The sequence below is a fragment of the Mastigoproctus giganteus genome, chromosome 11, assembly GCF_048544385.1.
Source record: "Mastigoproctus giganteus isolate SK-2022 chromosome 11, ASM4854438v1, whole genome shotgun sequence".
Classification (NCBI taxonomy): Eukaryota; Metazoa; Arthropoda; class Arachnida; order Uropygi; family Thelyphonidae; genus Mastigoproctus; species Mastigoproctus giganteus.
In genome coordinates, this window is record NC_143585.1 from 31,114,094 (window position 1) to 31,135,367 (window position 21,274).

General features: G+C 38.0%; 1 protein-coding gene across 1 annotated transcript; it reads left to right on the forward strand.

The window, feature by feature from the left end:
• Positions 1–1,119: 1,119 nt before the first annotated feature.
• Positions 1,120–20,490, forward strand: LOC150077861 (sialin-like). Its single transcript, XM_090384383.1, has 10 exons — positions 1,120–1,171; positions 5,276–5,481; positions 10,256–10,486; positions 11,082–11,265; positions 11,457–11,587; positions 11,711–11,860; positions 16,901–17,033; positions 19,711–19,866; positions 20,147–20,232; positions 20,329–20,490. Exons 1-10 carry the CDS (start codon positions 1,120–1,122, stop codon positions 20,488–20,490), a joined length of 1,491 nt encoding a protein of 496 aa, XP_090240509.1.
• Positions 20,491–21,274: the final 784 nt, after the last annotated feature.

Genomic DNA, 21,274 nt, shown 5'->3' on the forward strand with positions numbered 1-21,274 from the left:
TATTCCCTTAGATAAGTAGTAGAGGAGTCCTGTTCTTGCGATTTCAATAATAATAAGTATAAGACCTTGCATTTACAGCATTGAAACATAGCTGCCAATTCTCTGACCATCTCTGAAGTCTGTTCAAGTTATCCTGAAGAAGCGCTACTTGAAGAAACTCTTCCAATCTCTACGTGTTCTGCAAATTTTGACAACAAGCCTTCTATCCCATATCCGATGTTGTGTAAGAAAATCAGAAAAAGCAGTAGTCCAGGAACTGATCCTTGAAGACTCCACTTCTGACGTTACGCCAATCTGAACAATAGTCATTAATCACAGCCTTCTGCTCTGCAGCCAATCCATCTTAGAATCTTGCCAGTAACCCCAACCTGTTCAAGCTTATACAGAAACCTCTCATAAGGAACCGAGTCAAATGCTTTGCTAAAGGTCTCACAATGTACACAACGGAAAATTCATTTCAAAATATCCTACTGAAAAGAGATCATAAATATATTAAAAATATTATTAAATAATATTTTCATAAAATCAACAGAGGTAATATTACTTCCAGCCGATAGGTGTCAGAACGAAACCTAAAGAAATTTTCAATAATTGAGAATACCAGGCAGACGGTATGTAATTCCCAAATAAACGTACGTATTTAATTAATTATTTATTTTTATTTTACTGAAACGAAATTTTATAAAGAAAATCGAGTATTTTATTATTAAGATTCGATATTAGCGGACATATTTTCCTTCTAGTGAACCATTTAATAATGCAAAAAAGCCTGAGATATTTTTGCGATAAAAGTGTGAACATTTTTATGACTGTACATTATAGTTCATTTACTTTTAAATTAGCTTACTCATGCTCCATGCAGACAACGCATGATCATATTTTGGTGATGTGATAATATGCGTTTCCATTTTACTTCTGCCTTCGTTATTTTATCATTCCTCAACTACCCATCGTGGTATTTTTCCAGTTTTCACAATAGATCAAAGGATTAATATTTACAACTTTGTTTAGCCGGCTTGCTGCTTATATATGGCAGCTTTCAGACATTGAAGATTATGCACGTCACTAGATTTTACTATTTATTTGTATCCATTACAAAGGCCAGGTACTTTCGAGAAGATGGACAAGGATGTACAGGAACATATTCAAGAGGAGAAGGCTGTTTTTATGGGTAAATGTTTAGAACCGTTTTAATGAAGCAGATTTTACCACTTTTTTTTTAGCCCATTCCGGTGTAGTTTATATTATTTAAAGAATGCATTTGCATAACCCTTCTAATGTTTTATTAGTCCTGAAGATCAAGTATAATAATTCAGGGGGGGGGGGGTAAAAAAGCAGGGATCGTAAAAGAATTTAGAATAACTTTCACGCTTTTCCATGATTTGACTGAGCAAATCAATGATATAATTTGCAACGCGCATGCGCGAATATGTTATAATCTTGTAATGTGCAAAGTTGCCTGTCAATATGGACGTAAACACAATACAACTGGAAAGGCTCATGAGTTGTCAAGTGCCGTTCAAAGACCTTTCGAAGGTGAGTGTTCGAGTGTAATGGAGGACTAGGACAAAAATCAATTAATTTTTATTGTTGTAAGAGAGTTTTAGGAGCATCAGCGACTAAAGCCATATTGCTCCTGCATACTATCTGTAAATTGCAAGTGTTCTGTGGTCGATTTTCTGTTTATTGGACGCAAAAACCATGCTACCCTCGCCTGAGGCTGATTAACTCAGCCACTTGTGAAAAGGTCTTTTCCACCCGGTGTGGGGAAGAAGGTGATACTACTAAATGTGCTACTACGACAACTGGCAATAGAGGAAAATATGAAGACTGACGAATAACTGCACAGTAAATTTAAGCAGTTTCAGGTCCCCTGAGTTAGTTAAAAATTTGTGGCCCTAGATTGGAATTATTTACATTTTGGGATTAAACTGTGCTGCTATTTTATTAGGTACACTACTGCTATGCACACAAAAGGTTTGTCCCACAACGTTCCAAGTCACATGACCAGAGTTGTGGGTATAAAAGCAGCAGAACAACCTTTCTAGCATCAGTTAAGCGTACAAACCGTAGCAAGAATGGGGAACAGGAGTGATCTAACGGACTTTGAACGTGGCATGGTAGTAGGTGCAAGACGTGATGGACAAAACATCTATGAAACGGCAGTTCTCCTGAACTGTTCACGTACCATAGTTTCAAGGATGTACCGAGAATGGGGCAACGAACAAAAAATATCCTCTCAACGGCACTCGTGAAGAAAATCGCTTGTTGATGAGAGAGGTCAGAAAAGGATGGCTAGAATTGTGCAAGCAAACAGACGGGCCACAATGTCGTACATCACGTCAGAATACAACCTTGGTGTGCAGAACAAAATATCGCAACGGACCACTAGTCGCACTTTGTGACGAATAGGCTACAACAGCCGACGGCCACAACACGTACTTTTGTTATCAATGAAGAACAAGAGTTCTTCATTGTGGGCACAGCAACATCAGCACTGGACTATCAAGGATTGGAAAACAGTTGCTTGGTCTCACGAGTCGAAGTTCCTGGTGCATCATGTTGATGGAAGGCTCAGAATTTTGCGAAAACAACATGAATCCATGGACCCGTCATGTCTGACGTCTACTGTGCAAGGTGGTGGGGGCAGTGTTATGGTGTGAGGAATGTTTTCTTGGCACACGTTGGGTCTATTGATACCCATGGATTCACCCCTCAATGCCAAATCGTTGCTGACCAAGTGCATCCGTTCATGTTGACAGTTTATCCTCAGCCAGATGGTTACTTCCAGCAGGATAATGCGCCAGTGCACAAAGCCCGAATCGCTATGGAATGGTTGCAGGAACATGACAATGACTTTTCTTTGCTGCAGTGGCCCGCTCAATCCACGCATCTCAATCCTATTGAACATCTTTGTAATGAGCTGGAAAGGGCTGTTCACTGCAGGCCTACACCTCCGTCGAATCTCGAGGAACTGCGTGACACACTCATGTCTGCCTGGTACTCCATTCCTGCACAACATTTTCAACATCTTGTTCAATCCATGCCTAGACGAATTCAGGCTGTTTTGAAGGCTAAAGGAGGCTCAATACGCTACTAGGTAAGTGTACCTAATAAAGTGGCAGCACAGTGTATACGAACATCTTTTACTGTATATTGTTTTGTTTTATATTTAAGAGAAAAAAAATTCTCTTTATTAATTTTGGTTATTTTTTGCAACACAAATAATTTTTGTTTGAATATATAAGTAAATTTTAGGGCCTTTATCGAAAATGGTGGGCAAGACTGCAGCTCCGCTTTAAAGCGGTTCTGTATGATAATTTTATGAGCAGTATGGTCTTTTTTAATTTTGTTAAATTCTTAAATAATTGGCAGAATGTGGTGGAAATATCGGTAGGTAGCACGCATGATATTTTTAAAGAATATCTGTACCTTGAATCTACAGTATATATGCTGGATTAGGCATCTTCACAGCAGAACAGGAAGCAGTGAATGTAGGCGTCTTCTAGGAATGAAAAACTTTTGTAAAAGAACAGATGGAAGTTCGTGAGTTCGGAGGGTCTTGACAATTGATAAAATTTGTTTATGTCATTACTAGGATTCGATCGCCAATATGAATTCCATGAATTGATCGCTAATATAAATTCCTTCAGTGTCCATCCACTGGCATGATACTGAATTATGTTAGCCTTCCATGGATAGATTCATTAAAAACGTTGGGTGAAACTCAAGCAGTTGATCATGACATTTCCAAGAGTCACGGTATATGGCTTTTTGTCAACTAACCTTTCAACTGATTCTTAGCCTTTTCCACTTGTATACTAACCACCTTCCATTGGAAGTGCTGTCCATTATTTTTCTGATGATGATAACACATTGCATTCCATGTTCCAGTTTGACAAACCTTGCCCTGCACAAACAGCTTCAACTTCTCGAATATCCAACACTAATTCCTTAACTGCTGACCTACAGGTAATTTCCGATGGCAAAGATAACGTTGTTAATTTCAGTACTTCTAAAACTCGGTCCTGTCTCATATCTCTCAAAAAAGAATCTGTTCCTCCTATGCTTATCTTCGATGACACAGATTTCTAGACAAGGTCATATCTCTATTAGGGATTACACTGACTTCCATCCTCCCTTGGTATAAGCAAATCAGAAATATTACTTCCTCTGCATCTAAAAAGAGGACTCAGGTTAATTAATGACATCTCTTAAAAATAATTAATTTCACTCTCTGGCTTAGACGTTCAGTATCGGATGGCCCCCCCTTTCTATAGATACAAGGAAGGGGAGGCGTACTTGCTTAGGCACTGTTCTTTAGAATTGTCAACTGTATTTCCATCCACGCCTTCCAAACCAGTCCGAACCCGAGCTGCAGCCAGCCAACATCTATTCACTGTCCGACTCCAAACGCACAGAATGGCTCTTTCTCTTCTCATTATCCCTTTAACTTCTGAAACAACCTACATCTACAGAAAAAGAGAAATGCATATCTAATATCAACAAGAATCTTCTGTTTTCCCAACCGTCAACCCATGCATGGTAATAAGTTCTATAAGAAAACTTGAATATCCAGTTGCTCAAGCGTGAGATTTCTACCCAAGGATCCTTCGACAATATATCGTCATCTCTTCAAACGATGGAACGACAACTGTGTAGAAAACTTTTACCATGTGAAATAATGACCAGAATAACTTCTTTTTGCAATTGGTGACTATGGATGAAACCTGGGTTTGCTGAGTCTTTTATTAAATTATCTTACTAAGAAAGAAGAAGATAAGGGTGCAAGCATATACTGTTTGTTTTCCGTATTATCTCCACCTGTTATCTTGAAATGTATACCATCATCACCAGGAAATATTACTTCAGTCTTCTGTCTTTTTTTCAAAAAAGAAAAACTGAAAGGAATTCTAACCAAAGGTGCATTGTTCACGAATTCTTACGCCGTCGTGGGTAGCACAGTTAGTAGAATCGCTGCCCTCCCCACCACCAGGTGGAAAAGACCTGAGTTCGAGTCCCATTGATGAAGTGAGGAATTTGTATGGCCCTTTTTCACCTCGTGGATTAGTTAGTGGTTTCAGGTGAGAGTAGCATGGTTTTTTGCTCCTGAAAACTCTGGTTTTTCGTCAGAAAAACAGAAAAACAGATGGTTCTAAATCCCTACTACAACAATTACAGCTGTAGATGATATCAATTGTAAATGCTTAAACCGAAAACAGTGATTTGCATAATGAAAACAACACCTATATCTCTTGAAATTTCTTTCTTCCAGGATGGTTCCCAGCTCGCTACGTGCTCACATTACTGAGTTTTTGGGTTATGTTTACAGTATATGCTCATCGAGGGGTGATGAGTGTGGCCATGGTAGCTATGGTCAATCACACCGCCATAGAAAGGATACAAGAAGTCAATTATACACCAGAGGCCTCTTGTCCCGACCACACTCTTGAAAGAAACATTACCTATAGCTACAGAGATGTAAGTTTCTTAGATTAAAATAAAAATTAAGAATTTAAAGATATGGATATTCTCTGTTTCAGAAAAGCTTTATTACCCATCTTTCTCATTTTAGAATAAGTAATTTACCTTAAGAGCCCTCGTGTGTAGCACCATCCTCCCCAAACCGGGGTGGAAAAGACGAGTAATTAATTTTTTGAGTTTTAATATTTTCAGCCTTACTCTTCAAGATAACAGAAATTCTTGATATTGTGTTGTGTTAGCCTGTGGTACCCCACTGCTGGGAAAAAGCCAGCCCCGACTTTCTCCATTCTTTTCGGTTCAATGCCAATGTTGTTCAATGCCAATGTTGTCAATGCCAATGTTGTTCAATGCCAATGTTGCCCATGAGGGATGTTAATTCATCTCTCCATCTGGTTTTCTGTCTTCCTCTATATCTTATTTCTCTTGGTAGCCAAACAGTTGTGAGCTCATCCCACGAGTCCACTTGTGTTCTGGTGAGATGTCCTGCCCACTTCCATTTTAAGAACTGGGATGTCTTGAGGCATCATTGATTTTAGTTTTTTTGTCTAATAGAGGTAGATTTTATCCTGTCTTTTTGGTTATACCCAGCATGCTCTTTCCATTGTTTGTTGGCATGTCCTAAGTTTATTTACTTGTTTTGATGTCAAAGACCATGTTTAGGCTGCGTCTTAGAGGGTAGTATGATTATGATTATAACTTTCTTTTTAGGTTGAAGGCAAATCTCCTTTCATCCATTCTTTCATACTTCAGCAACTTCTCCAAGAGTTGTTGATTATGGATTCTGTTTCTTTGTACATTCTGTTGGTGAAGGATATTATTTAGTCTAGATATGTGAACTGCTCTCGTAGTTTAGTGTTTTTAATCCGATGTTGATGTGTGAGGCTACATGGTTGGTCATTATATTTGTTTTGTCATAGTTAATCTTTAGGCCAATTTCTTTGCTTTTGAGTTTTAGATCCTTGATCATTCGTTCCAGTTGTGAACTGCTTTCAGAGAAGAGAGCTATGTCATCTGCGAAACGGAGGTTGTTTAGTTGCCTGCCTAAGATGTTTACGCCGGTATCACTCTAGTCGAGTTTTCTGAATACCATCTGTAGTACTAAAGGATTGGGTCACCTTGCTTTACTCACCTTTCTATTTTTAATTTAGGTCCTGTTCGCTCTATCTTGATGGTTGCATTGCTGTTGCTGTAGATATTTTGGAGTATTCTGATGTACTTGTATTCTATTCCTTGTTTTTGCAAGGCTATCATAAGAAATTGGTGTTCAATTGTGTCAAATGCCTTTTGATACTCTTTGATAACCTGATTAATGGTTTGGATGTGGTCGATGATTGTGAAGTTTTCCTGAACCCTGCTTGACCATACGGTTAGTTCTCGTCAAGTTGATTGGAGATTCTGTTTTGGATGATTCTAATGAATATTTTGAAATTATGTAATATCACACTTATTGGTCTGCAATTATTTATATCTCTTTCCTCTTTTTTTGTGAATTAAAATTATTTCTGATGTTAAACCATTGCTTTAGTATTATCTCTGTTGACAGTAAACTGTTATATAATTTTAAAGTTCAGGTAAGAGTACTTCGAATCCAATTTTAAACAGAACGACTGGTAGCTGATCTCCTCTAGGCACCTTACCATTTTTCATCGGTCTTATTGCCTGTTCTATTTAACTGTTTGTAATTTCTGGAATATTACACTCTTCAGGATTGTGTAATTGGATATCTTCCCTTAAGTTTACATTTAGGTTGCTGGTATAAAGTTCTGTATAGGATTCTGTTGCTATTCTAAGGATTGCAGCTCTGTTTGTTGTTGTTTGCCCCGATTTATTTTTAAGGAATGGGATCCGGGATTTGCCATTGTTGATTCCATTTCTTGAAATCTTCAGAGAAATGTTATTTACTAAGTCTCTTTTGATTTGTTTACTATTTGCGATTCTTGGATTTTTTTTATTTCTCATTTAACAAATTTCTCTTTTATTGAGTTCAGTGAATTCTATTTTGTGTTTCGGTGACATGAATCTATGTTTCTTTTGAGACTCTCTTTGCTGTATCACATTTTTAGTGTAGCCTGATATCTTTGATTGTTTACTGTTGTTTCTTTTTTGAAATGGTTTGGATGCTGTATTTATTGCAGATTCCAGCTGGTTTCAGAATCTTTGAGTTTCGATTTCTCTAAGTGGTTCTTGTTGTAACAAGGTAACAGGAAATCGATCACAGAACACATGCAATTTGCAGTCCTATTATAACTGGCTCACTATGGCCTAAGTTACTGATGCGCCTAAAACTACACACATATATGTTTGTATCCTACATACACTGTGCTGCCACTTTATTAGGTATACCTACCTAGTAACATGTTGAGCCTCCTTTCACCTTCAAAACAGCCTGAATTCGTCTAGGCATGGATTGAACAAGATGCTGAAAACGTGCAGGAATGGAGTGCCATGCAGATATGAGTGTGGCATGCAGTTCCTTGAGGTTCGACGGAGGTGTAGCAGCCCTTTCCAGCTCATCACAAAGATGTTCAATGGGATTGAGATCCAGGTACTAAGCGGGCCACTGCAGCAAAGAAGGGTCACTGTCATTTTCCTGGAACCATTCCATAGCGATTCGGGTTTTGTGCACCGGCGCATTATCCCGATGGAAGTAACCATCTGACTGAGGATAAACTGTCAACATGAACGGATGCACTTGGTCAGCAACGATTTGGCATTCAGGGGTGAATCCATGGGTATCAATAGACCCAACGTGTGCCAAGAAAACATTCCTCACACCATAAACACTGCCCCCACCACCTTGCACAGTAGTCTTCAGACATGACGGGTGCATGGATCCATGTTGTTTTCGCAAAGTTCTGAGCCTTCCATCAGCATGATGCACCAGGAATTTCGACTCGTCAGACCAAGCAACTGTTTTCCAATCCTCGATAGTCCAGTGCTGATGTTGCTGTGCTCACAGGAGGCGTGCTCTCTTGTTCTTCAGTGATAACAAAGGTACGCGATGTGGCCGTCGGCTGTTATAGCCCATTCGCAATAAAGTGCAACTAGTGGTCCGTTTCGATATTTTGTTCTGCACACCAAGGTTGTATTCTGACGTGATGTGCGACATTGTGGCCCGTCTGTTTGCTTGCACAATTCTAGCCATCCTCCTCTGACCTCTCTCATCAAGAAGTGATTTTCTTCCACAGGAGTGCCGTTGAGAGGATGTTTTCTGTTCGTTGCACCATTCTCGATACACCCTTGTAACTGTAGTGCGTGAAAAGTTCAGGAGAACTGCAGTTTCAGAGATGCTTTGTTCAGCACGTCTTGCACCTGCTACCATGCCACGTTCAAAGTCCGTTAGATCACTCCTCTTCCCCATTCTTGCTACGGTTTGTACGCTTAACGGATACTAGAAATATTGCTGCATTTATATCCACAACTGTGGTCATGTGACTTACAACGTTGTGGGACAAATCATTTGTGTGCACAGCAGAGGTGTACCTAATAAAGTGGCAGCACAGTGTATGTCCACACATATTTTTTTCTAATGAAAAATACTTGTTTACCTGTGTTATCTGGTACTGTGTTGCTAAGCGAAAGCTAGGTCAGCCTCCTCATTATATTGTGAATTAATATTACTGTATTATTAATTAAAATGTTTTAACTGGTGGTAGGTACCATCAGACTGGCAAAGTTACGTCACTGGATCTTATATGCCGATGAAAAGTTTAAATGGGCGCTGTTCATTATATCAGAGGTCCATTAAATCGAGAATTTCTTGTTTTTATTATTTAATCTATACAGATTTCCCCAATTATCTTATTTTTATTGTTTCGAAAATAATACTTAGGAATATTAAATACTAATATTTTCAAAAATTTCTTTAAATTTAAACCATGCTTTGAAAACAGTGATTAAACCATTCCATCAGATCCACCACTGCAGCAGAGCATGGACGTCCAGACAGTTGGTTTTAACTGGTTGTTAAAGAGCGAGGGAACTTAGTTATGAATTAATGCTAAAATAGTTCTCATTTTAAGAACCTTTGCTACCGAACGCACTTGCAGAGAAAAATAAACAAAATATATCTCATTCTATGACGCCATCTTACTAAATCATGTCGCTCCAAAGTGTATTAAAGGAAATCCTAATGAATTTGTAATCTCCAAGCATGACAGCTTTATCATGCTGATTATCGAGTCTTAACACATAATAAATAAATACCACAGTTGGTTAAGAAATCTTTTTACATTATCTAGTACGAAACTCCTGGATATTTTTTAGGATGAAGAAATCTTATAGTGGTTACTTTACAGTCCCAGGTTCGAAACATTGACCCATTCATAAAGGAGAGAACCGTGAGTTCTGCTTTTCTTTCTTTATTACTAAAAATAGACATATATAACTTCCGTTATAATATGGTGTTTTTAAATTAAAATCTCACAACTCGTGCAATTGCGTATATTTTTGGTTATACTTGCGGGAACAACATATAGTTTGATTGAGTAGACTTGTTATGGAGACTCACAATTCGAGATATTAGAAATGTTCGCCATATGTTTTTTTCTGATGGTAAATACCATCAGATAAAGCGAGTGGCGTTAATGAGGATGTGACTTTGCAAGAGCATGACGTGTGTCGCCATCTATCGTTAAGTTTACAAACTACGAGTCAAACAAATTATATGCTGTTCCCGCAAGTATAACCAGAGATTGCAGCTGTATGGGTTCGTATATATTGAGGATAATTTTCTGAATTTGTAAAATACTGATTTATTTATTTATTTCAGGGAATTTACAAATGGAGCGCATCAACTCAAGGTTCAATTCTCGGAGCGATTTTCTATGGTTACAGTATAACTCAGATATTAGGAGGATGGTTATCGCAAACAGTTGGAGCTAAACGATTGTGTGGAGGGTGTTTGCTGGCTTGTTCTATCCTTACTTTGATCACTCCATTAGTTGCTTCACTAGGGGTGATGCCAATGATTTTGGTCAGAGTGTTTCTTGGCATGCTACAAGTAAGTGAACATTTTAAAAGGTACTTTAATCACGCAGGAATAAGCGCTCCCTTTTTTTTTTTTCACGAATATATAAATATCAGATTTTTTTTTAAATTCGTGTATTTCTACGTCATAATATTTAATAACTGTTTATTTATATTTTTATTTTATTATAAATAATTATTAATAATTGAATATATCCGATTTTGTTATGTTAAAAAGGTTCCTCAAGTAAATGCAGAGAGCAAGGGGCCTAGGGAAGATACTCGTGGGACTCCAGTGTTCATCATAAAATTGTAAGACATTCGTCAGGGCATTTTAAAAATTAGAGATTCCACTCAAAAACATGTAAAGCTCTGAGGAGGAAATTTCTTTCTCATTTCACTAAAATGAGAATGGACTGTTTCTTGAGTCAACAAGATTAGAAAGAAAAACATACAGTAATACAGTGCTGTAAGACTGAGATTTCTTTATTTCTTATCTCATCAATGCAAGGATCGCAATTTTTACTGCAATTTCTTTAGAAACTGCCTGAATCGAACAAAATTTCAATTAAAGAGTTTCTTATTGTTGTTAAAACCTAAATTGTTAAGCATTCGTTTCATTTTTACAGGGTACGTTTTACCCAAGCATTTATACTCTCTTTGGTCGCTGGGTTACAGTGAAAGAAAGAGGGACCCTTTTATCCCTGTGTACCACAGGAGCTCATTGTGGGTCAGTGATTACGATGCTCCTTACTGGATACTTGTGTGAGCACGGATTTGCTGGAGGTTGGCCTTCTTCATTTTATGTTTTTGGTAAGTTTATAGTGTATTTATGATGGATTTATACTTTTGAAAGTATAATGTATATGAAATTATTTCAGCTTGCATCAGCTGAAATTATTTAAATCAATCGAAATTTAAAATCAATTATTGTTATTAATGATATTACATAATTTATTTTCTGCTTGCTAATTATAGAACTCAGAAATTAATTTAATTGACAGGTATTGTGGGTTGTGTGGTGTGCACCCTTTGGTTGTTGCTTGTTCATACAACCCCCGATGAACATCCTCGAATTACAAAGAAAGAGCTTGCCTTCATCAAGAATAATCTTCCACCTCTCTCCGACAAAAAGGTGAATATATAAATGCTGACTTCTGTATAAATCGACTTAATCCCAGACTTTAATTATATAATATTTAAGTATTTTTTCTGACCATCTTATGTATTTTAAAATTCATAATTTATATATTCACAGAAACCGGCTGCGCCATATTGTAAAATCTTCACTTCGATTTCGGTTTGGGCTGTAATCATAGCGAGATTTTCTTGTTCCTGGGGTTTTTACAGCATGCTTATGAAGTTGCCCATGTATTTAGAAGTGGTGCTGCATTTTTCTATAGAAAAGGTAAGGCAAAAGGAACTTTTCTAATTTTAAAAATTAGCTGCATGTTGATGGAGTTGTAGTAGGGTTTTAGGAGAATTAGCAACTAAGATCATATTGCTCCATGTATATTGTCTGTAAATTGGTGTTCTGTGGTCTACTTTCTGTTTGCTGGACGAAAAATCCGAGTTTCCGGGAGAAAAGCTAACCTCTCCTGAGATCGACTAACTCAGCCACGTTGTGAAAAAGACACAAAAATTCCTCATACCATCCACAGGATTCGAACTCAGGTCTTTTCCACGTGTGTTGTAAGGATCAACTGTTTGGAAAATTTATTAATTCCCTTTTATTTTCATGGGTCTGGTGGAAGCCCTTTTAGAAAGGAATTGATGTTACTGGAACAGATGTAAAGTTTTTTGATTTTTTTGGTATAGATTTTAACGCTCTTTTATTCGCCTTCAATTTTATGCACCTGTAAATTGTCTATCTCTTTTTAAAAAGATTTTTTTTACATACAGGGTGTCTCAAAAAGACACGGCATAACTTCAGGAATGAGTTCCCCATATGTAGACAATAAAAATATTTTATATCAACATAGTTCCGGAAATGCTTGGTAAATAACTTATCACAAAAAACATCCGCCCAGATGTTGAGGCTGAACCGCTGTTGGTGATATGATGGAAGAATTGCATGTCGGTTTTCCTCAGCCCATACATGCTGATTGTGAAAGTTTTGGATTCCATCTCGTGTGAACTGTGCTTTATCTGTGAATATCACTAAGGCAGGAAAGTGAGGAGTTGTACCACACTGCTGCAAGAACTCTGGCAGAACATTATTAGGTAATCTGCTGTTGAAAATGCCTGTACCTGTTGCAGATGATAAGGATGCAGTTGGTGTTCTAGCAACACTCTCCAAAAATAGTCGAATGTTGAACAGCCAGTTGCATTGCTATTCTGCGTGTGCTGATTCCAGGAGTGGCATGCACAACATCCAAAATCTCCTCCTCTACTTCAGGAGTCGGAGATCTTGGTTGTTGGCAGCACGAGGTGTAACGGTCCCACGTTCACAAAGGCGGCGAGCGATACCTTCAAACGTTTTCCTGTCTGGACATCTTCGTTCTGGGAACCTTTTGTGGTACAAACGACGAGCCTCCAGAGCATTGCCTTCCTCCAAACCGTCCATAAAGTGCATATCCACTTGCTCCTGATTTGAGTACATGGTCGGAATGGAAAACCACAAGATTCTGTCAATACCTTGTGATGAAGGAAATCATCTGCGAGAGATAAGACATTCCGGTTAATAACTCGGGAACCAAGCATTTCCGGAACTATGTTGTTATAAAATATTTTTATTGTCTACATATGAGGAACTCATTCTTGAAGTTATGCCGTGTATTTTTGAGACACCCTGTATATGTGGTGCCCTCGTGGGTAGCATAGTTGGTAGAATCGCCGTCCTTTTCACACCGGGTGGAAAAGACCTTGGGTCCGAGTCCCGTCGATGACAAGAATTTTTATGGGTCTTTTTCATAACATAGCCCAGTTAGTCGGTCTCTGGCGAAGGTAGCATGTTTTTCCTTCTGGAAACTCGAGTTTTTCGTCCAGCAAACAGAGAATTGACCACAGAACAGAACACACGCAATTTGCATACAGTATAGCCTCCTAAGACCTAACAACAATAGCTACATATATTGTCTGTAAATTGCGTGCGTTCTTTGGTCGGTTTGCCACAGAACACACGCAATTACCTGTATTACTTGTTTCTTTGCGCGGTAGCGCAGTGGTATCGTTGCCGTTTTCTACACACCGGGTGGAAAAATGCCTGGGTTTAAATCCCGTTAATGACGCGAGGAACTTTAATGGCCTTTTTTTTTTTTTTTCACTCCGTGGCAAATCTGGTTCAGCAAAACAAGCAAATCGACCAGAGAACACACGCAATTTACAGACACAATACATATAAGTAGATGAAATAACTTTCTGGGTGACCCTAATGAAATTGTTTTTTGTATTACTTCTTTTGCTGACGTAAATCCTGAAGTTTTGGGAGAAAAAAAACAAAAATTCAGCCACGTTGTGAAAAAGGCCTATTAAAATTCCTCGCCTCATTGATGGGATTCGAATTCAAGTCTTTTCCATCCGGTGTGGGTAGTACGATAATTATTCTTTGGTAGGTGTGGGCGTAAGTGTTTTTGGATTGGGGACAGTGCTTCCATGCTGCTGGAGACGAGGATTGCTTTGTTTTATCTTTATTGCCTTCTTTCAGTTTATTTCGTTTTATTTCTAAGCTGGCTTGGTACAAGGAGCGAAATCTCACATTACCAAATTTAGTCTTAAAAAGTCAGCAGGAATTTTTTTGTTTTAACAGTTCCTTGTTTCATAAATCTTGAAAGTATTATTATTATTTATTCGGTTTTTTTCCAATCACCCCCTGAATAGCATGCAAGATAGAAGGGTGCAAAATTAGTACTTACAAAATATAGTTACCATAATATATACGACAACAGGATTCATGTACAAAAATGTTTACCATTATTTAATATTTACATAAATATACTGGTGTGCAAAACTTAAGGACCAACACTATTTCTAAAGGTTACATCCACAAAATCTTTACTTAAGGTGCTCTTTACTAATGAGAATAGATTCAGTCTCAGCAGCGATTCTGGACGTCGGCTAATCTGACGAGAGGTTGGCACACGATATCACCCCGCAAACCTCACTGAAAGGGATCGATATGGCGATTGAGGTCTTCTTGTCTGGGAAGGCATTATCTTGGATGGACGTACACAACTCCAGATATTGGAAGCCGGTACTGTAACCGGTGCACGCTACTGTACTGTGGTAATCCTTCCCCATATGCGTCAGTTGCGAGGTGCCATTGGCCCCGAGTTCGTGTTTATGGATGATAACGCCACACCCCATCGCACTGTAGCTGTCGATATGCTTTTGGAAAGTGAGGACATTGTTCGTATGGATTGGCCTGCTTGTTCCCTCCGATCTAAATCCCATCGAATACATATGGGATGCTCTGGGGAGAAGCGTAACAGCACGACCACACCCACCAGAAAATATTCACCAGCTGAAGATGGCGCTAACGGAGGAATGATGTTACTGCAAGAACTTATCAACATTGTCCTAAGTATAGAGAGGCAGTTCAAAGCCTGCATTGACATTAGGGGTGGCCATATCTCCCACTGAGGACCACCTCTTCCCTCTGTTCCATGTTTGGCAGTGATGCATATGTATCATGGCAACCAGTGCTATGTTGCCATTTTGAATAAAGTCCCTTTCCACCGTTTTGTTTCCGTTGTTGTGTCGGTGTTGTTTCCTTCATCATTTCTGCACCTCACGAGGTTCCTTTGGTATGCTTTTCCCATATCCAGACCACTCCTATGAGAAGGTGCAGGTGAAAACCTGATTGGTCCTTAAATTTTGCACACCAGTCTACTGGATCATTTGGACTTTATATAGGAGAGTTCTAGAAATGCAAAGTGAATGTCACTGGTTCCTCGGATAAAGTGAGAATACACAGTTAGTTCTTCCTTGATAGACATCCCCATAAAGGTATAGGCGTAGCTCACTCGAGGCCGCGATAAAGGTTCTCCTGGATTGCTTTCTTGCATATCTTATTTTCGGTTACTTTGTACGGGTCTGTGTTAAGGTCTTTAAATTATTTCAAGGTATTAGCTTCAAACGTATTGTTCAGGCAGGCAAGGTTGTAAACTTTCATCCTCAAAGGAAACCGAGAATTCTATCTGCTTCTGTGATGGGATCTGGGACCTGTAAAAATTTCATATATATTGGGAACATCAACTCTTCTGCTCAGTAATTTTGGTAGACAGACGATATATTTTTCCCAGGATGAGGAGCTGCCAAGGTGTCATGTAACGGTTGGCGTGTACTGTCGATTGGGATATAGTGAACAACATCCCTCGTATGCGGGTTAGCTATCTTAAAATCCAACATTCCATGCCAAATATCTTTTCTTTGTGGCATTCCGGTGCAGAGAACCAGTTTGTGTCACTATAGTAAACTATAGTGACACAAACTTCCCTTGAATTCTGTTTTCACTTCGATGTATCGTTGCATCTAGGAAGCGTGGCTTAATGGGTTACAAATTTGCATACAGCTATTACAGTGGATAACAAATTTTAAGATTTTTTCCTCCCAAAATATTGGGGCATCTCTCTGATGAACTGAATGTGCCAACTTGAAGTCAGATATTGTCTAGCGCCAAGGGATTTAGAAAGAAATGCAGATTACGAATACTGAAAAATTGAATGAAATTTTAAACAAATATTACAATTAAATGGCGTAAAAATAAATTATTCCCTCCCCTTCTGCTTTTTCTTTTGTAATGGTTAGAAGATGGCCTCATCTGTATCCAGAAATAGTCTCCCAGCATACTGGACTTTTAAATGTTTTTAAAAATTTTTGTTAAATGTTTCATTCTCCTGTAATTCCTCAGTCGCAGTGAGAGAGAGAGATTTTAACGAAAAACAAGATCACAACATTGGAGCACCCGCCTTGTTCACCAGATCTGGCACCGTGCGACTTTTTTTTTTTCTGTTCCCGAAAATTAAAATCCACCTCAAAGGAAAACGATTTGAGGATTTAGCAGACATTCAGAAGAACACAACTCATCAATTAAAGGTGGCATCTTCCGAGGACTTCCGCTGCTGTTTTACATCCTGGAAATCGCGAAGGGAGCACTGCATAGGGGTGGCTGGAGAGTACTTTGAAGGGGATAAACGTTGAAATCGTTGTATTTAAAATAAATGATTTAAAGAATATTTCTCGTTTCTTTTTAACTCCACCTTGTATATATGTGCATGTTCACGTTTAAAGTTTTAAGCAATTAAACACGCTTTTCTTTAAATATTTAAATGTTTGGTAAACGGTGGCGCTAAACCTTTCAGGTATAGCGCCACCGCTCATAATAATTTTTGGTTTAATTTATTTAATTTAATTTATGGCATCTTTGTGAGCGTGTCGGAAAAAATATTACAAAACACTCAATTAAATCAAGTATTTCATTAAAATTTTATGAATATTTTCTTTCTAGAACGGATTGGTAAATTCTTTGGTGTACGTAGTACACAGTGCGTGTACATTAATGGCAGGTTGGTTCTCTGATGTTGTCATCAACCGGAAGTACTTCTCTCGTACTACTACCAGGAAGCTATTTGAAGTGGTTGGTGAGTAAAAATTGCATTTACAGAAACTGTAAATGCAATTACCAGCTTTGTAAATCATTTGAATAAAGCTATTTTAAATAAAGAACCAGATGGTACATACGCAATCACCATCCTCTCACCCTGGGTAAAGGCCTGAGTTCGAATGGTTTTTACCTCTCGGCTTTTTCGTTCAGAAAACTGACTGAAGAATAGAGCACAATATATTGACGCCTCGAATCCTTGATTGCTTTTGCTTTTTAATGCACACCGAACTGCTAATATGATACACGTTTTGAAAGACCAACTTTTGAAGTCATGTGATCAAGGTGTTTATTTCATTGCAGAAAGCTTTAAACAAATTGATTGTCTATGAGTATCTAATTCACCATTCTCCATCCTAGTGATTTTTTAACATAGCAGCAAGGAACCTAAAAGCGTGGACCAAATAATGGAAACCCCTGTGATAAGAGTTACAGATATGTACTAATGTGGTATTGGGTTACCCTTTGCTTTTAAAACAATTTGTATTCTGCGTGGAATAGATTCAAATCAATATTCAGCTGTCTTAAGAGGAACATTGGACTATTCTTCATGAAGCAGACTTTTTACAGTTCCTTGAGTGATGAAGGTGGAAGAAATTTGCTTCTCATTCTCCTCTCCAAATATGCCCACAGTGGCTCAATAACATTTAAGTCTAGTTATTGTGCAGGCTATGGGAGACGTTTAGCTTCAGTTGCATGTTCCTCAAACCAAGATTGCACACATTTGGCTGTCTGTATTGGAGTATTATCGATCGTGGGAAACAATGCTTGCACCATAGGATGAAATTGGTCATTCAGAATAACAAGGTAATCAGTGGCAGTCATTCGTTCGTTCAGAGTTATGATAGGACCTAAAGAATACCAAGACATGACTGCCAAACCACTGTTGATCCTCCTCCATGATTGACTATTGGCACAAGACAGTCAGATTGATGAGCTTCTTTTGACTTTCGCCAAACGTACACTCGCTCCGATGTTGAATGTTGAAGTTAATGATGAATGATGATTCGTCTGAAAATATGAAATGTTTTCAATAATCAGGTGGCCAGATTTTGTGTTCCCAGCACCATTGCATCTTCTATCTAGCTTTACTATCAGTAACGAGTGGCTTGGAAATAGCGAGTCTGCCATAAATTACAGATTTATGAAGTTCTCTCCGAACTATTTTTGTAGGAATTGGATTGGTGAGACTCACTTTGTTTTTAAGGCAGTAGTTTTATGTTTTCAGGCTGCAATCCCTTTCGGTGTCCGGCGATCTCTTTCAGTCAGCTTCAATTTTCTACCATAAGTCGTCCTGTCAGATTTTGTTTTTCCATACTTGGTGAATGAATGCATCACTTTCGATACAGTTAGTCTGCGTGGATAGCACAGTGGTATCGTCACCGTCCTCCCCACGCTGGATGGAAAAGGCCCAGGTTCGAATCCCGTCGATGACGCGAGGAACTTTAATGTGCTTTTTTCACTCGGTGGCTTAACATTTGAACTAACATTCTTGATGACCCCGAATAAATGGTTTTAATAGTTTTTCGATATAGTTACCCTGTATATATTAAACAACAGTTTTAGTCACCGATGCCCCTGATAAACGTGCACCAACAATTTGATCTTTGGAAATCCAAATGATCTCTTTGGAAATCCACCTCTTTAGCGATATAAAAAGGTACATGAAGAAAATGACCCACAGGTCGGTCATTTTCTTCATGTATCCATATCACCTTTAAATAAACATCAGCTTTTATCTTCTTCTTTCCTTCACAGTAATACAAATTTGTACCTGTAAAAAAAAAAGCATTGCATGTTCATAAATACGTCATACAGCCATTACAAAAACTACTCCTTTCATGTCAAATGTTTTCATTATTTTGTGCACCTCCTGTATATACTTACATTTAAAATTTATAAAAGAGGTTTGTTTGGCTGGTTCTGCTGACATTTTTCGCAATGTCCAATGAATTTTAAACGTTCCGTATAAAATTTATTCATCGATGAAGAAAAACCTATCAGCACGATTAATTTACAGTCTTCTCAGAAGTATTTGACCAAAATACGAGGTACGATCACTGGGTATATTTAAAAAATAAAATAATGTCAGTACCAGCTGTTCTATGCTACAACCTTCAAAGTAGTCTCCATGAGACTCGATACAGCGAGCCCAGCAATCCTTTCATCGTTGAAGCACTTCTAGCGCCCCTGTTTTGTCATCTTCAGTGCTCCATAACTGAAATATTCGCTCTTTGAGTGCAAATTCCAATTTTGGGAAGAAGAAAGAATTAGAGGAATTAGATATGAGCAATACGCAGCCAAAGAGTTAAGCAATCTTGTTATTTGCAGTAATTGTCGTATATTTAGACCCGCGTAAGAGCAGTCATCGATCTTCACCGTTTTTTCATTGCATATCTTCCATTATACTTTGTAGTATTTGTAGAAATGCCCATTGACAGTTTGGCCCGAAAAGGTTCACTGTGTCGAAAGATTTAGACTTAATCTTTCGATATCGTGGAATCTTTTTGGGCTGTTTCGACTATTCCATATTGTCCAAAGATTTAGAATTAATCCTTGGACCTCTTGAAATAGTCGGTAACAAATTTTACTTTTTTAATGCAGTCTGTAAATTTTTGGTCTTACCAAATAATATATATTTTTTATTTACTTTACAGGCCTGCTGGGTCCAGCAATATGTTTTGTAGCTGTTCCATTTGCTGGGTGTAACAGCACATTCGTTATAATTCTGCTGGTTTTGGCTATGGCTTTATTTGGTATAGTTGCAGGAGGTGACTTGCCTATTGTTATAGACATGGCTCCGGAGTTTCCAGGTTCGTTTTTCTTCGAGTTTTAGACACGTCAATTGTTTTTATTTAAATTCCTTAAATATTGAGAGTTTATTTTTAAACGTAATACGCGACTGAAATGTAAAATGTTAAGTTCTGTTTGGAAATAGGTGAGAAATCAAATGATGTTTAAGAATTCTAATATTGCTATATGAACTTAGAGCTAACTTCACCCATTGGTCTCTATCGGGAATGACAAAACAGTATTTTCACAGTATCAAACATTGTTTTTTTTTTTGCTTCATTTATAATTTATACTTTTCAGGAGTGATGTTTGGAGTTATCAACGGTATGGGAGGACCAGCTTCATTTCTTGCTCCTCTCGTTGCAGGAATAATTTTAGATCACGGGGTAAGTACATGATTTAAAGAACAATGCTTCAACGACAGAGAAAAATGATTAAGCATACCTTAATGTTAACAGGATTTTTGAATTTTTTCTTTCTAGCCTTCAAGCATGTTCCTCTGGAGTTTTGTCTTTTATGTGGCCAGTGGAATGTTCACGGTGGCAGCTATAGTGTTCTTGTTATTTGCATCGGCAGAAATCCAGCCTTGGGCTATCGTCAAAGATGATCCTAAGGATAACACCGTGGAGAGGTCTCAGCTTTGATCTCGTCCTTAGAAGTTTTCATGAACAGCTTTCTCCTACTTGAATAGCTTTTTTCCTGACATCTCAGGCTCGCCATCTTCTGTTGCCAAGGGGACCCAATGGTACTCAACCTCAACACAAAAAACGTTTGATCTATCAGTGATATCTAGAGATGCCCATGATCAAGGATACTTATCCTTCTACAAGGTTTTCTTCGTCATGAATGCCTTGTTTAGGTGTTTATCTGTATGAATACGGACATTGAAAGTTCCAGCATTTTTTGTGTAAATGTATACATTAATAAATTACGTTGTATATACCAGAGCGGTTACTTCCAAGTTAATACTGTGATTTTTTTTTTTTTTTTTTTTTACATGGGCCAAAGAAAACAGATATCATTGACTAGCTGTTTCCTTCTGTTTGATATGTTTTGCACAAGTAGCTATCAGATAAAAATTTGCGCTATTATTTTGTACCAAAAACATAATTCTTTTTTTGGAATAGATTTGAATTTATCCTGTTTTTTTTTTTTTTTTTCTTTCTAATTTTGACAAAATTGATGAGATTCATAAGGAAAATCTAACTCTGTCTGAGAGGGGTTAACTATAGTCCCGATTTAAGAGGTAATTAAGGATTCCCCCCCTCCCCCTGTCTTCCATAACATTCGGAATTCCGGCCTCCACTTTTTCGAACACTCATGAACATTACAATTGCACTATTATGTAATGTATTATCCTCCGGATAATACATTACAATTGTATTATCCTCCGATAACTTGAGAGGAAAACTTCATTCCTTAAAAAAT